The 22,821-nt window shown below is 42.5% G+C and overlaps 1 protein-coding gene across 7 annotated transcripts in view; it reads left to right on the plus strand.

Moving 5' to 3' along the window:
* Positions 1-22,821, plus strand: part of LOC119649635 (protein furry) — a 582,748-nt gene that overhangs the window by 194,861 nt on the left and 365,066 nt on the right. For all 7 annotated transcript variants that reach the window (XM_038051881.1, XM_038051885.1, XM_038051884.1 and 4 more), the window contains one exon: positions 9,044-9,204. In XM_038051881.1, the coding sequence (XP_037907809.1) occupies positions 9,044-9,204 (161 nt within the window). The remainder of the gene's footprint in view (positions 1-9,043; positions 9,205-22,821) is intronic.

A 22,821-nucleotide genomic window follows, 5' to 3' on the forward strand; every position in this document is an offset into this window, starting at 1 on the left:
CCAATGATGTTCTGGGCGTATGGGGCTATCCGGCCTAGCAGGATAGTGGAGAATATCTTATAGATGGTACTCAGCAACGTGATACCTCTATAATTGCTGCACTGTGTGATATCTCCCTTTTTATGTATGAGACAGATTATGCCTCGCTGCCAATCGTCAGGCATTGATTCGCTGTCCCATACCTTGAGCACAAGTTGATGAACCACTTGGTGTAACTGATCGCCTCCATATTTAACCAATTCGGCTGTAATTCCATCGGCTCCTGGCGACTTATGATTTTTTAGCCGATGAATTGCACGGACTGTTTCTCCTAAACTTGGTGGTGGCAGTATTTGTCCGTCGTCTTCAGTTGGCGGGACCTCCAACTCGCCGATGTTCTGGTTGTTCAGTAGCTCATCAAAGTACTCAACCCATCGCTCTAATATGCCCATTCTGTCGGAAATCAGATTTCCCTCTTTGTCTCGGCAGGATGAGCATCGAGGTGTATAAGGCTTCATCCTGCTGACTTGTTGGTAAAACTTCCGCGCCTGGTGCGGTTGCTCCCTGTACTTTTCTAGTTCACAGACTTGTTGGTTCTCCCAGGCTTCCTTTTTCCGTCTGTGAAGTCGCTTCTCCGCTCGACGGAGTTCGTGATAAGTCTCTGCGCGTGTCCGCGTTCTTTGAGAATGCAACATTACTCGGTATGCGGCATTCTTACGTTCCGTTGCTAGCTTACATTCATCGTCAAACCAGCCGTTCCGACTCCTTTTGCGGCTGGGGCCAAGTATATTTGTGGCCGTATCCATGATAACGTTCTTCAGGTGGTTGTGAAGATCATTAGTTGATGCTTCATCTCCAGGTCCTCTATTGACTGCGGTTATTGCGGCATCCATTTCCCTCTTATAGGTGTCGCGGAGGGTTGTGTTGTGGATGGCTTCAGTGTTCACTCTCACCTGATTGTCAGAGGGGATTCTAGGTGGTATTGTTATTCGAGCTCGGAGCACCATGCCAACGAGATAGTGATCCGAGTCTATATTGGCCCCCCTATATGTTCTGACATTCATCAAGGCTGAGAGGTGGCGGCGTTCGATCAACACGTGGTCAATTTGGTTGAAAGTGGTCCCGTCTGGAGAGGCCCACGTATGTTTGTGGACCGCTTTCCGCGCAAACCAGGTACTTCCAACGACCATTTCGTGTGACCCTGCTAATTGAATAGTCCGCAGTCCGTTATCATTTGTTTTTTCGTGTAAGCTATGGGAGCCAACGTATCGCCTGAATACGGGCTCCTTCCCTACTTGGCTGTTAAAATCCCCAAGTATGATTTTGATATCATATCTGGGACAGGCTTCGAGGGTTCTTTCTACTGCCTCGTAGAAGGTATCCTTCTCCGACTCTGCAGTCTCCTCTGTAGGGGCGTGAACGTTTATGAGGCTTATATTTCTAAACTTGCCTCGCAAGCGCAGAGTGCATAGCCGTTCGCTTATACTTTCAAAGCCGATAACAGCAGGTTTCATTTTTTGGCTGACTAAGAAACCTACTCCGAGCACATGGTTTACTGGATGGCCGCTATAATATATGGTGTAGTGGCTCTTCTCCAGGAAACCGGTCCCTGTCCATCGCATCTCTTGCAACGCTGTTACATCAGCCCTATATTGGGACAGGGTATCGGCTAGCTGCTTATCAGCTTCATCTCTGTACAGGGAGCGCACGTTCCATGAGAAAATGCGCAAATCGTTGTTCCTTTGTCGTTGCCGGGTCCGTCGTTTTAATATCCATCCTATCCGAGGCTCCTGTTGTGGCTTCGTAACGGTTGTTTTCCGTGTAGGGTTGTCAGCCCTACCCAACCCCCAACCTGGAGGACCAGTTGGTACAATTTGTCCCGTTTTTAGGCGCGGGAGACTCGCCTTCATCCTTCTCCGTCTGCAGCTTTTCGTCAAGAAAGAGCTCCCAGCGGTCACCACGTGGAGGTGGAGATAGGGTTTGGTAGTAGAGCTGTTGGTGTTGGTTCAGCAGGCATTTCCCAGGTTTTATGCTCCATCGTGGGTACCAATCCACGTTTCGCCCCGGGACCTATACTACCCTTTGACCACCACTGAACTGAATCGTTCCGAAAAAAGCTACAAATTTGGTTGGGTACGAAATTGAAAACCATCCTACGTTAGCTTTGTTATCATATATCCTTTTCTCCGTTCTACCTGTGGAAAACAAAAGGCAAGGACGTTGAAAAGCAATTCGCATGTAAATTATTTGGATAGAGATGCAAATTCTCCATTTGCCAGAATAACATGCAAAATATTGAGCACATATAGGCGGTGAATATAAGCATATGTAGGCATATTGTCTTTTGTTGGATATCCTGTTAATGAGTACGAATCTCTTTGATTTTATGCGCATTTATTCGACAGAATTCACTGCAGGAACGTCAGAGGCAATTTTTAACTTTTCCCGGAGTTCGAGGTCTGAATCTTTGGAAAAAAATTATAATTAAATTCGTTATTTATGTTGTGGGTGGGAATAATCTGAAGCCTTTACCTGAATGCTCTGCAGTTGGTTTAGTTAAAAATGACGTAAGTCAAATCTGGAAATATTACTAAAAGTTATTGTGCCACTTATTAATTACGTTATTCTGAAATGAAGGGTTTTCAGTATGAAAAATTGATAAGGTTTTCATGAAATGATTTTTTTGGTAAGGAAAATAAAAAAGGTATTCATCAGAAGCTTTAATGTAGAGCTTTCAGTTTACGAACTCAACCCAAGTAAGACAGATATTATATTTTTTGTGATGTTTAAAATTCTACTGTGATTGCTAAAAGCATGTATATCTGCTCGCCGACGATATCCTTAGAACTTCCTATCCTAAGCATCGTGACGAGAGTGCGTAGAGTATATTGGATTTTAAATGGTCCTGACCAGTGTTTTGTAATAACTGATCAAATTTGAAAACGTTGTGTTAAAGGTTTGTTGAAGAAAAAACCTTATTCAAATTTGTGTGTCTGTATGTCTTTTTTTGCCGGGGATGGAAATCTTCCAAAGACATTGGTACATATGTACCAGCGTGTAGATTTTTACCTACTAAAACTACCCCCTAATCTCGTAATATCGCAAAGTATTACGTCGCGGGGTGGACATGATTTTAGCCTCTCCCTTCGCCCATAGATTACGTTCGCAACTACGCTTTTTTCGCCTCCTATGGCTCTTCCAGGCTGCACTGAGTCTGCCCCACCATGTTGTTAACTACATTCTAGTTCTTCTGGCACGCAAGTATTTTCCCAATTCGATTTTCCGGTGCTACTGTTCCTCCCTTTTTCATCATTTCTCCCTTTCAGTGTTTTTCACGCGCCAATCAGAGGAAGAATCGGTTCCATCATAGATGCGCGGTATCTTGCCAGCCAAAATGTCGATCGGCAACATTCCGGCTTCCGCGTATGCCGCTTCGTCCGAGATGGTTTTGAAACCACTGCACACCCTTAAGACGATCTTTCTATAACCTGCACTCATCTTTTGAGTACTGCATATGGTATGCAATGCAGTTGCCCAAATTGGCGCTACGTAGAGAAGTATACGGCTCACCACTCTAGCGATAAGCAGCCTAAGGGTGCATCGCAACATTTGACACCATCCTTGCCAGAGCTACGCTAACAATGGTCGCCTTAGTGCCAGCATGTTGTAAGTGCTGTGCGAAATTTTGGCCACTCCAAGGTATTTCATTGCTTGTTTTGAAATGATGATATGCTTCCCCATTCTGATACGGGCAGTGGTTTCCTTACACCGCTTCATGATAAGCAACGCCTTTGTTTTGTCCTCCGCGAGTGCAAGGTCGTGAATTGTTTTGCAATAACAATCACCACTATGTCATCGGCGTAGCCCACTATTTTGGCCTTGCCAGAAACTAGGATGTTGAAGACATCGTCATGATATTCTACAATAGCGGTCATAGAACATCAGTGAGAGGCAATGTACTCTCTGGGTCCATTGTCTATGTCGTACCAGAGGCTAAATAGTTGTCGAGAAGCGCAGTTAAGTAACTGGGTACATCAATCGCGCCAGCGTCTTCTTTATAAGGTTCCAACCTGCCGAGCTGAACGCATTTTGTATGTCAAGGGTAATCACTGCACAATACTTCCTAGTGTCACCCTTTCCGTGCATCACATTTTTAGTTAAGCCAGTGACCAGTTTAGTGGCGTCGACGGTTGATCTGGCCGTACCGAAGCCGAATTGTTCATTTGATAAGCCTCCGAGACTCTCTACAGCCGGGGGAATCTGCTATACATTATTCGCTTTAGCATTTTCCTCATGGTGTCCAATAGACATATAGATTTGTTCGAAGTTGGAGCATACTTCAAACAACCCTACAACGTGTATGAATGTTTGCCCGTCAATTGTTTTCTCAGACCGGCCTGACGTTCTCCTCTTTTCTGGACGAGCAGGTCGCTTGGCTTGCTCTTCAGATAAAATACGATTGCCTGGTCCACATCATCATCAAATAACCGGTATCCGGTCTACGCCTGCCTTAATAAGAAATTCCAGACACCCCATATTTTGTCTTATCTTCATTGATGTGCAGCCCGCGATCTCGCGCCGTCTGCTTGATCTGGATGAAGGCAGTTTGTACGTCTCGGGCCGTTCTTCCCATTATGTCGATATCGTCAGCATAGGCCAGTAGTTAGGTAGTATTTACCTCAGCATCATGGGTCACTTTATTCAGGGCCAGGTTAAGGTCGCATGATAGGGCATCCCCTTGTCGTAGATGATGTCGAATGGTCTTGAGAGTGATCTTGTTGCTTTTATCTGGCGTCACATATTGGTCAGGGTCAACCTAGTTAGTCTTACCACTTTTATCGGGATACCGAACTCTCTCATGGCCGTGTACAGTTTTACCCTGGCTGTGCTATCGTAGGCGGCTTTAAAGTCGATGAAAAGATGGTGCAATTGATGTCCATATTCCAGCAGTTTTTTCATGGCTTGCCGCCGCAGACAGAAAATCTGATCTGTTGCTGATTTGTCTGGCCTCTTTGGTATGGGCCAATGATGTTCTGAGCGTATGGGGCTATCCGGCCTAGGAAGATAGAGGAAAATATCTTATAGATGGTACTCAGCAACGTGATACCTCTATAACTGGTGCACTGTGTGATATCTCCCTTTTTATGTATGAGACAAATAATGCCTCTTTGCCTGTCGTCAGTCATTTAACCAATTCGGCTGTAATTCCATCGGCTCCTGGCGACTTTGTCTCGGCAGGATAAGCATCGAGGTGTACTTGACTTGTTGGTAAAACTTCCGTGCGTGGTGCGGTTGCTCTCTATATTTTTCTAGTTCACAGACCTGTTGTTTCTCCCAGATTTCCTTTTTCCGTCTGTGAAGTCGCTTTTCCGTTCGCCAGACTTCGTGATAAGTAACTACGCGTGTCCGCATTCTTTTCTTACTCGGTATGGATCATTCTTCCGTTCCGTTGCTAGCTTGCATTCAACGTCAAACCAGCCGTTCCGACTCGTTTTGCGGCTGGGGCCAAGTATGTTTGTGATCGTATTTATGATAATATTCTTTAGGAGATTGTGAAGATCATTTATTGATACTTCATCTCTAAGACCTCTGTTGACTGTGGTTATTGCGGCATCAATTTCCCTCTTATAGGTGTTGCGCAGGGTTGTGTTATGAATGGCTTCAGTGTTAACTCTCACGTGATTGTCAGTGGAAATTCTGGATGGTGTTGTTATTCGAGCTCGGAGCGACTTACCAACGAGATAGTGATCCAAGTTTATATTGGCTCCCTATATGTTCCAAACCAGTTACTTCCAACAACCATTTCGTATGACACTGCTACTTGAATAATTCGCAGTCCGTTATCATTTGTATTTGCGGGCTCCTTCCCTACTTGGCTGTTGAAATCCCCAAGTATGGCTTTGATATCATACCTGGGACAGGCTTCAAGGGTTCGTTCTACTGCCTCGTAGAAGGTATCCTTCTCCGACTCCACAGTCTCCTCTGTAGGGGCATGAACGTTAATGAGGCTTATATTTTTAAATTTGCCTCGTGAGCGCAGAGTGCACAGCCGTTTGCTTATGTTTTAAAAGCCGATAACAGCAGGCTTCATTTTTTGGCTGACTAAGAAACGTACTCCGTGTACATAGTTTACTGGATGGCCACTATAATATATAGTGTAGTGAATCTTCTCGAGGAAACCGCTCCCTGTTCAACGCATCTGTTGCAACGCTGTTACATTAGCCCTATATCGGGATAGGGTATCGGCTAGCTGCTTGATAGCTCTATCTCTGTACATAAGCGCACGTTCCATGGGAAAATGCGCAAATCGTTATTCCGTTTTCGTTGCAGGGTTCTTCGTTATAAAAGCCCTCCAGTCCGAGGCTCCTTTTGTGGGTTCATAACAAGTTGTTTTCTGTGTAGGGTTGTCAGCCCTACCCAACTGGGAGACTCGCTCGGCGCGGGAGACTCGCCTTCATCCTTCTCCGTTTGCAGCTTTTCGTTAAGAAAGAGCTCCCAGCGGTCGCCACGTGGAGATGGAGATAGGGTTTGGTAGTAGAGCTGTTGGTGTTGGTTCAGCAGGCGTCTGTCAGGTTTTATGCTCCATCGTGGGTACCAATCCCCGTTTCGCCTTGAGACCTATACTACTATTTGACGCGGCAGGATATATCGCGAGCAAGTGAAGGGCTACCAAAAGTTAGATCCACAACTTAGGCACTTGTGGGCTGCTCGATACATTCCTGCATAGTCTGGTCGCTGCATTCCCACAAAGCCGCCTCATTTTTAGAATCGGCTACTCATACATAATTTTTGGGGTTTTTATGGGTTTCATAATTTTAGTCACTTCCGTTTTCTTTTCGAGGGTGGCCTATGAGAGCAGGTCATGAGCGACTGTACAGTGATTGAGATTGATTTGAATCAATCTCATTTTCCTGTTACATTTAAATCCCTTTGAAGTCAGAACACATGCCGTTTCCGGCAATATGTCCGCTGCCCTTCTTTTCATCGCACAGCAATGGAATCTTTGTTACATTCCTGGACAATGTAACCTGTTTCTCCACAACGTCTGCATTGGTCAGGGCGATCAACCTCACTTTTGCATGCTTTCATTAGATGTCCGTCCAAAAATCATTTGAAGCATTTCTGGAAAGGGATTTGCTCTCTAAGGCGGCAGGCTATCTATCCAATGGGGACCTTCCGGATATCTAGCAGCTTGCGCTGGTCGTCGTCGTCTGTGTACCTCCATACGCCTCTCTGAGGCTTACGGGTTTTGTGGAAACTGCAACCCCCATGCATGCAGTGAATGAAGTCTCGGTTAGTAATTTTAGAAGCAGATATTAGTTTTGATTTTGTCAAACGGGAGGAGAAAAATCTGAAAAAGATTATGATAAGTGCGCATGGTTTCTAGACCCTAAAATACTCTCCGTTACAATATCTGCTCAAATAAACGGTAATAATAATATTATTATATTTAATGCGAAACCTCGTTAAGTTCATCCTAGATTAGTAAAATTTTGTAGTAGCATAGGTTTTTCTATAGTACTCATACTGGAAAGTTTTAGTGGAAATTCTAATGTTATTAACAAAGTTATGATAAATGAAATTGCTCTTTTCGCGTCAAATTACTAGTCCCCATGAAATAAAATGTCACAATCGAATTTAATGTCGGGTATATTCAAGCTAAATAAACTGCGACTTCATATATAAGTGGAACCATCACGTAGCCAATAAAAAAGTAACGAAACCTTTCATATCTGAAGCGCCGAGTTTCCGGTTCGCAATTTGTTTCAGTGTTCAGCCACAATGCTCTCTCTGCGATGCAAGTATCACGTAGAAGGTGACCGCCACCACCACATTAGGGCTTCAACTCTTGTTTGCTTTGTGTTGTCAGGGTACTTTGGCCTAAGATAATATGTAATCAAGAATTCCATTGAAAACGGCGGAAAACCCGTCGAAATACTGATTAAAAGGCGATAGAAGCGGCGATAATAACAAAGTCAGCACTGGAATCAGCTGCTTCAGGATGGCAATTAAATACTAGTTTTATCTTCCTTGTTGAAAAGAAGAATAGATTTAGATATTAGTGGAATTACGGACGCAATTGACTTATCCTTTGTCTTTCCATCTTCGTTATCTAATATACACTTCGTAATGAGCTTGTAATGTCAAAGTGAGTTGTCAATGATCTAAAGATGTACCTTAGCGGCCGGAGGTGACCGATCCTATATTGTACTGGCTCAAATTTTATACTTCTAGAATGAATTCCACTGGAGTTTCGGATAAATTTCGAAAATATGGTAATATATTATTGTTCATGTTATTCAATGTTAAAAAAGGATCAGTTTCGAAAAGCACCAATCGAGCCCTTTCGTTTGATACCCCACATGGCCATATTCTGTGGAAAAAATTCAAACCAAAGGAAACTCAACACAAAATGATGCCCTTTCCGTCGTTTCCGAGTAAATCGCTTGTGACAGACAGATATTGAATCGATCTTAATAAGGTTTATTTCAGATAAAAGCGAACATGAAGTAATATACTACATAGTATTCATTTTTTGGGAGATAGTGGAATGGGATACACTTTGGAACATCTTCATATAGTCTTTCCGATATAAGCTTATATGCTAGGCAGACAGTAAATAAGGTTTTATTTTATATTACACAGAACCTTAAAAAAAAGGGATAAGTTATTAAAAAGGCCAGCCAGCTACAATAAAAGTTATATATTTTTCATTGTGCATTTTAGAGAGAGAGAGAGAGGGTTTTCGTGACTTTGGCAAAGGTTGATATGTGAAATATTTCGATGTGAACTGGATTTTCCTCTGAAAATAGGGTATTTTATGACACCCTTGAAAAGTTTATCACCTTGAAAAATCTAGCTTTCATAACCCATTTGTTTTTATAGTATTTTCATATGAATGGCGATAAGGGGTTTTGTTGTTGACTCTGTTCATCATGAAACCCGGATAGTTGCATTTTCTACGCCCCAAATATTTTTACTCATTAACTTCCTCATTTATTTCAGATTCTATGATTAATGTCTGTTGCGAAAGATACTCATGGTGAACCCTCTCCACTTTCAGAGAATATCCCTGCGATCATTATACATCTGTGATAAATGTAACACTCCTAATGACTGGCTGCCCACGCGTTGAAGTCCATTCTACAGCTCTGCAATTGTTGCAAATTCTGGATAAACGCTTTTTCGGAACCGTCGGACCTCTTCAAGTGGAAAGTGATAAAGGTATGTTTTTATTTGATTAATACTCACTACCTTGTACTTCACAACCCCATCAAGGATACTAACACAAGGAAAAGATACAATGAATTATGTAAAAGCGTAGCTGAAATAAAACTGAAGGTTAATAGTCGAAAAATTGGAATTTGAGACTTTAATATGATTTATTTAAAATTGAAGTTGGCGTGCGTAATTTTCTAAAATTTAAGATTTTTGCAAGTAGCGATATGTCAGTTTGAAATTTCAGGGCAACGTAAATAGATGTTGTTTATAAGTAAATTATGCAGGTAAGTTTTGCAAATACGATAGGATCTAAAACGATTTTAAATTGTCTTGCTGAGAAAGAAGGGTTCTTTTCTATACTATTGCAATGCTATGTACGCACATATGCTAGCATGTAATTAAATGCATTTTACCTAATGGATTGCTGCAGGCCATGGAGAATTTTGTTTTCTTAATATGGGGACCACCCCGGCGGCAAAATTTGCATTCCGGTAAGAGAAGCCTGCACTTTTCGCGGTTATGCGTGATTAATAAATTGTTGGTTGAATGTTCGAGGTACAGTTTTTGCTTTGGTCCCGGTCCCGGCAGATCACTTAATTCATGAAAAAGGTCTTGGGTGAAAACGAGCGCAGTCAAAAATGAGACGTAGAAAAAAATATGGAAATCGTTAAGAAATCAAAGTTTGTTGAAAAATTTAATTGAATTAGAGCATCGCAACCAAGACGATTTCAATGTTAGGAGTGCGTTAGAAAAGGAATAAAAATCGCTTGTAGTGGATGTGTTTGAAAGCCTCGTCAGGAGCACGCTGGGAAATTTGCTGGTGAGGCTTTTGTGAAGTGGCGATTGTCCCTGCGTAATTATGCAGTGAGTTTCTCTTGCAAGGAGTTTTTCTGATTTGGATGGTGGGTGGTATTAGTTTTTCCTTGGGATTTTAACTCGCGTCTTAGAGCTTCGGTGTGTGGTTTCGGAGAAAGCAAAAATAAAACATCATAAACGCAGCAGGATTAAATAGTGATTTTTTGAAAGTTAGTGGTTCATAGTGGAGAAGCATGAAAGGCTTGGGAGTTTGGGGGAATCCGAGAAAATATGTTAATTTAATTCCAGCTCAAATTAAGAGAGAGAGAAAGTTATGTTGCCGAGTGATTGATTATCATAGAACGTTAATTTTGTGCCGGAGTTCCTATTTTGGTCGGTTAAACCCCTCATTACTTATAACTGAAGAGCGGGTGAAGTGCTAAACCTTTTGCGATTTCGCTAAGTTCATTGTGTTCACCATATGATATGGATGAGTTGACAGAAATTTAATGAAGGCCTTTATTGATTGAGTTAATGTGTTTATTATGAATATTTACCATGGGAACTTTTAGTCAGTAGCGCTGCCTTTTCCCACTAAGCATCACGATATTCGAGTCTAGATTATGGTGCGCAAGAGTCGCGACAAACAAAGTTCGAGTCACTTTCGACAGCTGATAAATATTGCAAACATTCATCCAATTCCTGCAGTCGATTTTGATAGATAGCCAAAAGTACCGCTGCGTTATCGATTTAAAGGTAGCGTTTGTTCCTGGGTGAGGTAGGTGGTCTGCTCCGATCGCGAAGTCAGATGCATCACAGAAAATGGCCCAAGGAGTATCGAATTTCGGATGCAGAGCATTGTCTGTTCCAATACACCTTTTGAAGCTCTAAAAGCTGCGATAGATTCGTAGGTTCTATTGATTGGTGAGTTTGCTTTTATTTAACCATGAAGAATCTCGTTGAGTGATGCTGTGGGTAGGAAGCTTCTGCAAAAATTGACAATACCCATATATGCTTTGGGCTGTTTCACTTTGGTTGCAGCCTCGCAAGCGGGACTGGCTCGCCGTAATTGGTTTCACCACTTTGTGACTAGACTGATATGATTTTGCTGCCAAGAGACCAGGTTTTCCTAAGAAACTGACCAAAAATACATTTGCTTCCATTAAGTAATAGTTGGGATGTTCCTCAAGGTAAGATGAAGCGACTAACATGCCATCGATCTAAGCATAGCAAACGTCTAAATTTCTTAGAGCGTCGTCGATAAATCGTTTGCACCGCATTCCGTAGGCCGAATGTCATTAACGGAAACTTGTAAAAATGGAATAGTGTTATGATGCTAATTTTGCGTATGTCCTCTTCAATTACCAGGATCTGGTTGAAGATTCTTATCAGATTTATAGTTGAAAAGACATTTTTCTTGTCAGCCGCTTGGACGAAATGGACGGATGTGTCGAATTGGGCACTTAGCGGCGCAAGTGCGGCAGTTGAGATCGCAATAATCTGCGTAGTGTCTCCACTTATTATTATTTTTAGGCACCATATGTAAGGGTGCAGCAGGTGATTATCTGATGCTTCGTAGGACGACATTTTACGGTTATTTCCGGGCTGCTATAGGATATCACGATACAGGGTTTTTTACAGCAATTACTTTGATGGTCGGAATTGCACATTCTGCCATCTCTACTTGATAAGCTGTCGAGTGGTTGAATCTTGAAGACAACCGAAGTGAAAATAACAAGTCGGGAGCCGAAGCTGGACGCTTCAGGTATGAAAGGTTTTGTGTGTTTCTTGTATAAAGTCATTTGAGTATGCATTCGTCTCATTAGTACCCAGCACGTAATATATGCATATATTATGTGGATGGATACTCTCTATTTTCGGGTGATACTGACGTTCATAGTGTTGAATTTGCAAAGAAGCGACAATTTTGACCTATTATAGCTTCGTTGGTAAGATCATGCTCTTTTTAAGGTTTTGTGTGAAACAAAACCTTATTAGAATCGATTCGATATCTGTCTGTCTGTCTGTCGGTCTGTCTGTCTGTCTTTTTTTTTTTTTAATGGATGGAGGTGGAAATCTTAGAAAGACACTGCCGCGCCAGGTTGCGCTGGATCCACTCTTCAATACGGGGAATCAAAGTGTGGGTCATCATTTGCTGTACCTTTTCCGTAGCCGCACCACCGGGACTTTGGCCTCCCAATAGCATCTCTATGAATGCATCCTCCTCAATCCCTTTCACGGACCAGCCCCGGTTTCCAGCCTCACGTATCGACGCATGGCCCATATTCGATCTGGAGGAAAATCGCCTGGTGGTCGCTGTGAGTATAATGCTCACTGACAAACCATGTATTCTCCTCGCCAATGTGGTACTCACATATGTCAGATCGACTATTGAGCCCGATCCTGTCCCACGAAAAGTGGAAACGTTTCCCGTGTTGGCAAGCACCAAATCTAGCTCCGCGAAAGCCTCGAGCAGGATACGGCCCCTGGCGTTCGTAGTGCGACTGCACTATCGCAATAATAAGAGCACCGCTCTTATTGTTGCGATAGGGCTCCCTGATTATGGCAGCTTCGATTCCCTTCCCATAGATGGTCTGCGAGAGAAGGTCTTGCGCTGCCTCGCAGTGGTTGAGGTTGATTTGTATCAACCTCATTTTTTTACTGCATTCAAGGCTCGCCTAAACACTGGGCATCTGCTGCTGCCTGCAACGTGCCGACAGTCGACGCCCTTTTTTTCCTTGCAGAGCATGCATTCAGGCTCAGCCTTGCATTCCCTGAACATATGGCCTTCTCCCCCACATTTTCTGCAACATTGACCTGTCAGAGTCACCGGTGCATTTCGCCGCTATGTGGCCGAATTCCAGGCATCTAAAGCAGCGCTTAAGGGGTACCTGCTCCCTGAGTCGGCAAACGACCCAACCTATTTTTACTATCCCAGCCGCCAGCAGTTTGAACGCTGCTTTAGTTGGTAAGCTTATGGTTGCCGTTTGCGTGCCTCCGTATGTCTTCCTCAGTCCCCTGATTGCGGAATCTTGCAAGCCAAGTGGTCTGAACTGCTTTTCTAAGACGTCACGGATATCCTCCGTGGTCGTGATTTCGTCAATGTCCTTACATTCTATGACAAGCTCCTGCTTTCTGGCCCGTACTTGAGCTTCTTCTCCTAAGGACTTCTCCACCTTGCCGAGGAAATTTCCACCGTTTTGCCCGGAGATTTCTTCAGCTCCAGCATCAAGTCTCCGCTCTCAGAGAGCGTCTGATTCGGTTGACGTTTTCTCCAAGGTCCATCAGCTCAGGATCGGATTTGACCTTCCTAAGGATATAGGCGTAAGTCATATCCCCTTTTTTGGAGATGATGATTAATTCGGGCCGTAATCTTCTTTTCTGCGTCGTATTTTTCCTTCCGCCAACCTTGGTTCATGCTTCCTTGGTCCCTTTTGAAGGCTTTGCCTCCCTTGGGTCAATTGGAGCCGGCGCCGCAGTTTCCACGATGTTGGTAACTTTGTTTCCTTTGCCTTTTGCCGGTGAGAGGCCTTTTTGCCTTTTCGCGTCCTGTGAGGATCCGAAAGAATCGTTCGCGCACTCTCTACTCCTCTTTTTAAGTTTACCGCCTTTTGGATTTTGAGGGGGTGTCACTTGTGTTGCCTGGGTGACGCTTGATTTCTTCGAGGCGTTTTTTTCTTCCTTGGCACCATTGTATAGTACCCGAATGGTACGGACCATGTTTTTGATGGCCTGGTGCACGTTGTGTTTGTCCTTAATAAATTCAGACAACTCTACTATTTTACCTCCGAGTAGGGCAAACGATGATTCTTCCGGACTCTGACATAGCTCCTCCGCTTGGTTTTCACATTGGGCGCTTACGTACTTATTAGCCTTCCGAGAGCTTCCCTGATTTCCTTCCTTCATCAAGGTTGATTTCGGAGGAGATCGCACTATCGTCGAGCTTCTCTTAAATGGATCAACCACTAAGTCCTGCGACATGTTTCGACCAGGTATAGTTACCCCGCTATGGGCTAATAACTGACCAGTTTGTGGGTTTTGAACACGCGTTCTCGGGATTGATGTACTCCTTTTAAATGCCTCTTTCTTTAGGCTACTTGCAGTATTTGATGGAACGGTGGCCAAGTAATCCACCACCGAGGCACTGCAGTTGAGGGATATCGACGGCCGGGAGCCTGCTTGCCCACTCCCAAAAGCCGCCGGTGCTGGGTTTCCGAAGCCCTGCACCGTAACTTTATTCTCCTTCTGTTCCTCCATGTTTGGTTTTATTTCTGGGTATCCTTCCCATAGCCAATTCTTATCCACGGGCGGGCGTTTACTTTCCACCTACTCGGCCTGCGCATAAGCATGCCCATACACGCACACCTCCAAATGCGTATATGTACATATTCCTACGCATCCGCCGAGCATTCCCATATCCGCACGAAGGGACGCACCTGATGGGAGATTTGGCAAGTCCGCACAGTCTGTCTGTCTGTCACAGCCGATTTATTCGGAAACGGCTGGACCGATCTACACGAAAATTACTAGAAGTATGTGATCTGCGGTTCCCTTTACATGCAGCAACTGTTAAGTTTAAGGGGGGGCTCCCCATACATGTGAAAGGAGGGTGCAAAATTTTTTTTTACAGAATGTAGCCATGTGGGGCATCAAATGAAAGGTCTCATTTAGTACTTTTTGAAACTGGTTCAATATTTGATATTGGGTGAAACATAGGGGAGTGAGGGCTCAAAATATGACCATCAGAAAGTGTAACAGGTCTTGTTCTCAGAACCTATCCAACCGAAAAATCTGAAAAAAATCGCAGTAGTGCATCTCTACGAAATCTAGACCTCAAAGTATATCCGGTTCCGATATCTGTACAAATAAAGTTAATAATAGTATATTTCCACATTTTAGAAATTCACCCGGCACCCCCCTTATGTTCATCCCAGAAGTACAAAATTTGGCATGCGTATAATGAAGAACATAATGCACAATTTGGTCAAGTTTGAAGAAAATCAAACTATTATTAACAAAGTTATAGGGGGTGAAACTTTACAATTTTTTGTGAATTTCGTGCACTCTACAACCTGCATGACGTCATCATCACATATCAATTCGTCAATACCACAACGAAGTAAGTTCGATGAATTGGGTGGAAAAGAATAATTTTGTTTTAGTTTTTTATTCATTTGTATATGAATATCAATTATTCCAACGAGACATGTGTGTATGTAGGTATATAGTAAATGCGTGCTAATGGACTTTGCGGGTAGTGTTTAATTCAGATAGATATGAGAAGTAAATCGGAAATATGGGTACGATCAATCTATATACGTGCCTATATGTGTACAGTATTCTAAAATAGGCAGTTTGTTTGTTTAGGGTGAACGTAACATCTACGGCTGTAATATGTACGTATGTTTCGTAGTTTTGTAGCTGTATACGGATAGAAAAATGTGAGGTGGAATTTGTTAGATAAGATGAACACAAAACCTTTATACCCGAAGCACGAGCTTCCGGTATTCCGACTTGTTTTAGACTATATTGCTGCAAAATTTCGTGTCGCTAGAATGAACTTAAGGGGAGTTAAGCACCAATTACTAGAAATTGTAGTAATATTCTATATTATCGGTATGGAGGGTATTTCAGAGCCTAGGCACCATATAGTGGCAGCCTCTTGATTTTTTTCAGATTCTTCGGTTGAGTAGTTTCTGAGAATGTGGGCCCCTTGAGGAAATGATCACTTTCGACCCCCATACTCCCCACCTTTCCAATAAACGTCAAAACTACTAAATGGTTTTGGAAAGTGCTAATCGAGACCTTTCATTTGATACCCCACATGCATATATGGGGACATATGTGCATGTATGTTTGACACAAAACCTTAAAAATTCCCTCGAGTGTGGGTTTAGAAATGTCCCTTGATATAAACCTCCAAGGCAAATAACGGCGAGATGGTTGAAGATTAGTCTCTCGATAGTAAAAGTGTAGCACACAAATAAAAATGTGGGAACAAATAAATAAATAAAAACAACAATAACAAGGAATAGGGTGTGCGGATGCTATACTCCATAAAGGAGTTAACAGGAAACGAATAAGGGAATCCCTTGAAAAGCCGCGGTTACGAGAGCAGGCGGCAAGAAGAAGAGAATTCGTTCGCACGTTTAACGACCCCCGCTGGCGTTTTTCAATGTTAGTTACACCGGTTTGTGGCTTCGGTATTGAATTTCCAGTAATAGCAGCATATAATTTTGGGAAGAAGGTCTTCAGACTTGGTCTATGAATGCGATTGGAAGCAAAAGCGCTGACATTTACGTTCGGAAGAATTAACGGAGTTCTATTTGCCCACGTATAACGTAGCTGTTGGACTAGCTGAGTTAAACGGGTATCTGCTGCTGAAGGCGAGGATATTGTTACGTTTGACGTTACTCCCGCGATACTTGTCAGAAGTGCGGCGTTGGTTGCAGTTTGTGGTCTCCAACTATTTAGCGGCTCTGAAATTCTGATACCTTTGAGACTCTGCATGTCAAGGAGCTGTGAGGATTTCTTGTTATCTATTATCGACTCTTCATCTTCTCGTATATTCCCCCTAATAAGTATTTCAGGTTCTGTGCAATCCCAATGCAGTAAATTAAAGACATCTAAAATATTTGTCAATGGTGCGAGAGGGACTGAAATGTTCGAAAGGACCCCTGGTACATTTCCAAACATGTCCAAGCGCGGGTCATCACATCCATCACACCGCTCTAAAATGCATACGAACTCGTGAAATCACAGTCACACTTTACTACTTCATTTAAATCCTTGCATAATATGGTTTATAGGCCTTTGATTTTTTCATATTATCTTATTTTCTGTGTCCTAGAAAGTCGAATACTGACTTCATTTACGTATCTTCAAACGTATGAATCCGGATGAAATATTCCAATCATTTCAAATTCATTCCCTTCCAAAGGTGCCTCGACTGATGATAATAAATTCATAGTCCGTGGAAAAAAGATTCAATAGAAACCTCAAACATCAGCTCGTCTACCTTTTTCTGTAATCCTCATCAATTTTATTGTTCGGTCGTCATTTGCATCACTTTACCCTGATCCCTTAAAATCCCTTACATACTTGGCTGGGTCAATGGAAGTATAATCGACCTTTAAATGACATTTTCGTTTTGTAAGGGGAGGTTCGATTGAGTCGTAAACATATCCTTTGAGATTGTTACCATGTTTCAGAGTAAAAATTGTCTGAAAGAAAGGAAGGGATAGTAAATGTAATAAAAGAACTGGATATTGAGCGTACGCTTTGTGATCACAAAAAATACTCGCTTTGTATTCGAATTTGGAGAATAGGGGATTTTTAGAAGGTGTCGTTGAGTAAACAACAATTGAGATTTTTACTTAAATTCATTTGCGAAGATAAAACAACCCCAAAGTTGTTGATAGCAAATTTCAAATAACCTTTTTGATATTTGAATATTTTTGGTCAGGATTTCAGGTTTTATTTTTGCTTTTCCGTACCTGGCTTTTATAGAGAAAAATAAAAGGAACTTGGTGCTCCCATAATCAACTTTTAGATAGCTGATCAAAACCTGACATTTAATTTCAGACCATTGAAATTATAGGGGCCAGATGTCATATTCACTATGACTCCATGTTTAAGCCGAGAATGAGAAGTCCGTAATTCAAAAGAGTGTGGCTAAGTTGTTCTCCACTTGTTCCGATTCGACATCAAAGGGGTGTGGGTTTAGGACTCCTCAATCCCTAAACAAACATTTTTTTCTAGTTCCAGCCAAGCTTTGCTCTGAAGTGTAGGCGGATTTACGTGTGATATAATTCGCACTCATGGTTGTCTTTTGGAATTTATAAAAAGGAGCGCATATCACTTGCGAACCGCTTCCGTCACGCTGCTCCCAGGGCAGAGGTGAGGCAGCGTCTGATGAGTTGCCTCTGCCCTGATACGAAACCGTAAGCCGTTTTCGTCCCCCGTTTTACTAATGAGATATTCCAAAATGCTTTCTCGTCTGCTGTGTTGTTTTATTGTTTTCTAATAATACATACAGTGAAACCTCTATTTATTGGACACGCGATTTTGCCCGTGATTCGCAGTCGTCCGTTAAATGGAGGTATGCTAGAAAACATATCTCTGGGGCTCTGCAATGAATGTTGTCCGGTATTAAGAGGGTTCCGGTAAAAAGAAGTGTCCGTTAGGAGAGGTTTCACTGTATTTTCATACAATGCCTTGGCCTTAGCTGACTATAACAATACAAGATCGAGGGACAATTGAAGTAGCTGCTGTTGGCTAATTTCCATTTCTATACGTACTGCGGAGCGCTCCATTCTTTATACTATAATTTTAGAAATATTTTGAATCTAAATCTGAAATTTTGACTATACATTTTCAATATGTTACACGAACTATGTAAAAAAAAATTGATTTTTTTAAATCTTCGCATTGTAGTACTACCTTAATACGGAAAAGTCTTTTTTTCTTGATTCTTTTGGAGCGAGGTTGGCTCGTCTGGCCTAATCTGGATGTAGTCGTGAGGCTCACAAACCACATTCAGTGTAGTAAGTCATTGTTGTTTCATTTGATCGTTTCCCATCAATTTCGATGTTCAGACCAAAGAATTTTCACCAGCACAAATTACATGACCATACCATCGGAAATGCCCCTTTCGTAGTTGTTAACGATCGGTGCAACCTCATAATGATCGAGAATATCCTTATTCCGGATGTGATCATGGCGTGTTACGCAATATCTTTGTCGCCATGACTGCAAGCTGCCGTTCATTATCTTATCTTTTATAGTGGACCAACTTAGAATCATAGGAGGCGACCGGGCGGACAACACTATTTCGATCAAAAAGAACGAGAGGTGGACGATACTACGGTAGATTTTGGAATTAAGACGTTCGTAATTACGTCGATAAGAAGTAATGCGGGAAGTAAGTTCATAACCCGGTTCATGGTGATGGCATTGATGCGAGATATTTACATCCCTCAGTTGTGAGCAGGTCTCTACCGATGACAATGATAGCGTCTACTTGATTGGGATCGGTCATGGAAATTCAGTTTTATCCAATCAATCTGAGACCATATTGGATGAGGGGATTTTTCTATTTTTGAACAAATTGTTCGAGATATCACCATCATTTCTATTATATGCTAGGTTTGCATAAAGCAGCGTATAGGGCGCTGGACGTTGGATTCCCCTGTGACAGTGTCCATAACAAGAACAAAGAGGAATGGTGAGAGGGGTGAACACCACAAGAGGTGCAAAGCGATTTTGGTATGCCCGCCACACTTTGACCTTTACTTTTCGAATCGTGGTAGAGCAATTTAATTCAGTAGAAGAGTTCTTTTGGTGCTGGTGTTGTTGCCGCAGAGGATATCAGATAGGTTCGTGCGGCATACAGTCAAACAACAGAAATGCAATGTAATGAGAGCGATCTGACAAATACGTTCAAAAATCATCATGGTGTGGGATAGCAATTGAGTTAGATGATAATTCGAACATTCTGCTAGACTAACTTTATTTTTTCAGATTGGAAATGTGGTGCTTTCTTGCCAGTCAGATGGTGCTGTAGCCTCCTCAACAACCCTATTGAAGAACCGACTGAGCCACAGAGCTCCGATGCGATGTTATTAGGTGCCTTTACTTTTCCCAATTTCATTCGTCTGATTGCTTCCTTGACTTCAGTGGCGATGTAACCACACTCAGAACAAGCAACAGCGGTACCAGTCTATACTGAGTGCATGACTCAGTATATATACTGGTGGATGCAACACTTATCCAAAGTCTCTACTGAACTAAGAAGTACGGAACCCGAGTTGTACAGCGCAACTTCACGCTTGAGGCTTGAAGTTCTCTGTCTGCGGCATGGACGCAATCTCAACTCGTAAATAACCGAGCTAAGAACACATGACCAAGCATTTTCCTGGGTCATATGAACTCAGGGGCTATCCCAGTTCCCATGGTACCAGATAATCTCTAGTGAGGCTTGGTGGCGGAAGTCACTTCAGATGAGTCTCCGTACAGACTTGAAAATGACCCCCCAAGACCTTGGAGCATTGACTTATTGTATCACGGCCAGCAAATCCATGTGAATACAGTGTTTCCCGGTGACACCACGTGGAAGTTCTCCTTGACCACTTGGTGTTGATTCGGATGACAGGGTTGCTTGTCACCTTAGAGTACTGCCGATTGGAGTTGCTTCAAATGTCGGCGGGGATTATGGAAGTGAAGGATGGATAAGTTCCTTCATTGAAATCTGCTTGAAATATTCTTGCCATTTATCCGTTGCGGCTTGTCGGTCGGTGAGCAAAGTATCGTTCTTGATGTTTTTAATGCCCTGTGTACGTTGCTATTGGCTGTTGGCAAGTCAATACACATTTCTCTCACCGTCCCGAAAGTCCAGTTTATCGTAAACATCTTTGTAATGCACTGCTCGGGTAACATTTCTTTACCGGTTCGCATTTTTGTAAATTTGCCAATTGACCAGCGGTTTATTGTTGAGTAATCCAAGTACCTCGGTTGATGAGCCACTTACCAGCCATGGTGGTCCCAAGGGTTGGATAGGCTGCTTTTTGGGTCGTGTTTTTAACTTAGTTCCACGATTCTTCAATCGTATTGACAAGTACAAGGTCGTGAGTGTCAACAAAGTCGACTTGTTATAATATTTTGAAGAAGGGCCGTGCGTAGGTCGTTTAAGACGTTTTCTAGCCATGAACTTTGCTAACAAACATTCCCTACCGGGTTGTATTTCCCTCGAGATACAGGTTCTTTTAATTTCCTCGCTTGTTCTTTTGTTTACTTCAAATAAGGCTGCTTGGGCGGTTCCGATACTGCCGCTCTGGCTCCTGGTAATCTGTCCCTGTCCCTTCTGTCCTTTGAACGTGTATTTTCGCACGGGCGATCCCTGATTCCACTAGTAGTTCGATTTCTTGCTAGGATCACAGTGGATGCAACGAGGCTATCTTTCTACTAGACGAATCTCATTTGGCAAAAGTCGTCGTACATGTGCACTTTTATACTCATTCGCCGAAGATTCCATTATCTGTACAACAGGGCTCTCTGGAACGGAAATTAGACAACCCGGTGTCATGTTTTTTTTTATATTATAAAGATTGTTTCGATTTGATAGAACTATAGTGATGGAGGAGGATATGAGGGTATCATCAGTGTTTCTTGGTTATAATAGATTTGCGCACACTTGACGAAGAAAGTTACTAAAGGGTATTTTATACTTAGCGAATGGATCATATCGAGGTGAGCCCGACAATGAAGTGGAGTTTAACACATTGTTTATAACAGATAGGCTCGATTTTTTAAACAAGCTGGATTTTGTATTCCATCCAATTCTTGATGTCAGGATTTGGGAACACCATTTGCATGTCTCGGTTACTTCGGAATATTAGCTACCTGGGAGGCATGTTGATTGTCGCTCCTAAATATATATGGTTGCCCTAAACCTCTGTCAAAAACGGTCCAAAACCCGTTTGAGAAAAGGGAAGGGGTAAATCACTACGGTGCGAATGGTTGTGTAATATCCAGGCGTTGTTGGGAATCGCGTGCTCCCAGCCGTCGCAAAGATAAGATAAAGATAAAAATAGCCCAACTAATCCTGATTTGAATCAAGGGATATCTCGAAAACTTAACCGATAAAGAGCGGATTTGTTTTCGCTCTGAGTGTTACTGCACTGACCCCATCAACACCCTGGGGATTACTTTGGAACAATACGTGTAGTTCTGATGTCTGATTTATCTGCTCATCATTGGCTTAGACAAAAAGCATTCCGGAGACATATCAAGGCGTAAAATGTTACGTGCTGCATCGAGTTAAAATTTCAGAGGAATTTGAGGTCGAATGCGGAGCCCGCCGGGGTTGCATCTTGTGACCGATATTCTTTCTTCTTGTTATCGGTGACGTTCAATGGAGATGTCATCTTTCCTTAAACACTTCGACTACGTTGATGATATCTGTTTCCTCTCTTGCCGGGTTATGGACTTTGGCCAAATGGCTCAGGATTTGGAAGGAGAGGCAAGTAGGCTCGAATTGAAGATAAACACCAGCAAAACCAAGGTTTTTAGTCTGACGGATCATCGCATAGCGTGGAAATCATGATTGCCGATGTTTGAAAGCTTTCTGGTTGGAAAGAAGTAGTTTCACATGGTGTCTGCAAATAACTGACATATGCCGATTAAAGTGGAATCTGTTACAAGATGACCTTCGCAAAATTATTTAGTGGGCCTGTATCTAGGGTAATTAGGCTGATGAAGGAGTTGTTATTGGTTGTTTATTTGGTTTCTTTATTAATGTCACGGGGCATAATCTTTTTTGTAGAACGCAGTGCAACTTTTCTTAGTATCATTATTATTTCCGAACTGTCATAATCTCGACAGATGCCGGATTTTACCTAAGACTAGCACTAAATACCAAACAGTTAGGTTCGGACGATCGTACCTACTCAAAAGATATACACGAGCTTTGGTGGCGGTGGTCGGTGGTAGGTTATTAGGAAGATCCGTCAGTACCCCCCTCCTCCCCCGAGAACGTTAGCAGAATTATGTACTTCTGTATTGCTTGAAGCAAATCGCTCCATCTAGGGAAGCCATGAGTGATTTAGGTACAATATTTGTAGCTGACGATATTTTGGAAACTATAAACACCCTCTCGAGATGCCGAATTTATTTGATTTTTCGAGCCAGCGGCTCATGGTTCACCCTCTTCTCCACGTATTTCCGCTCAAAGTTGGTATTATGAGGGATAGTAACAAAATCAGCAACAATACACGCGGCGACCTGTCTTGTTGACTAATAGAACGTTAGGGTTATTATGTGGAATGC

Source organism: Hermetia illucens, chromosome 2 (genome assembly GCF_905115235.1).
Source record: "Hermetia illucens chromosome 2, iHerIll2.2.curated.20191125, whole genome shotgun sequence".
NCBI classification, from domain to species: domain Eukaryota; kingdom Metazoa; phylum Arthropoda; class Insecta; order Diptera; family Stratiomyidae; genus Hermetia; species Hermetia illucens.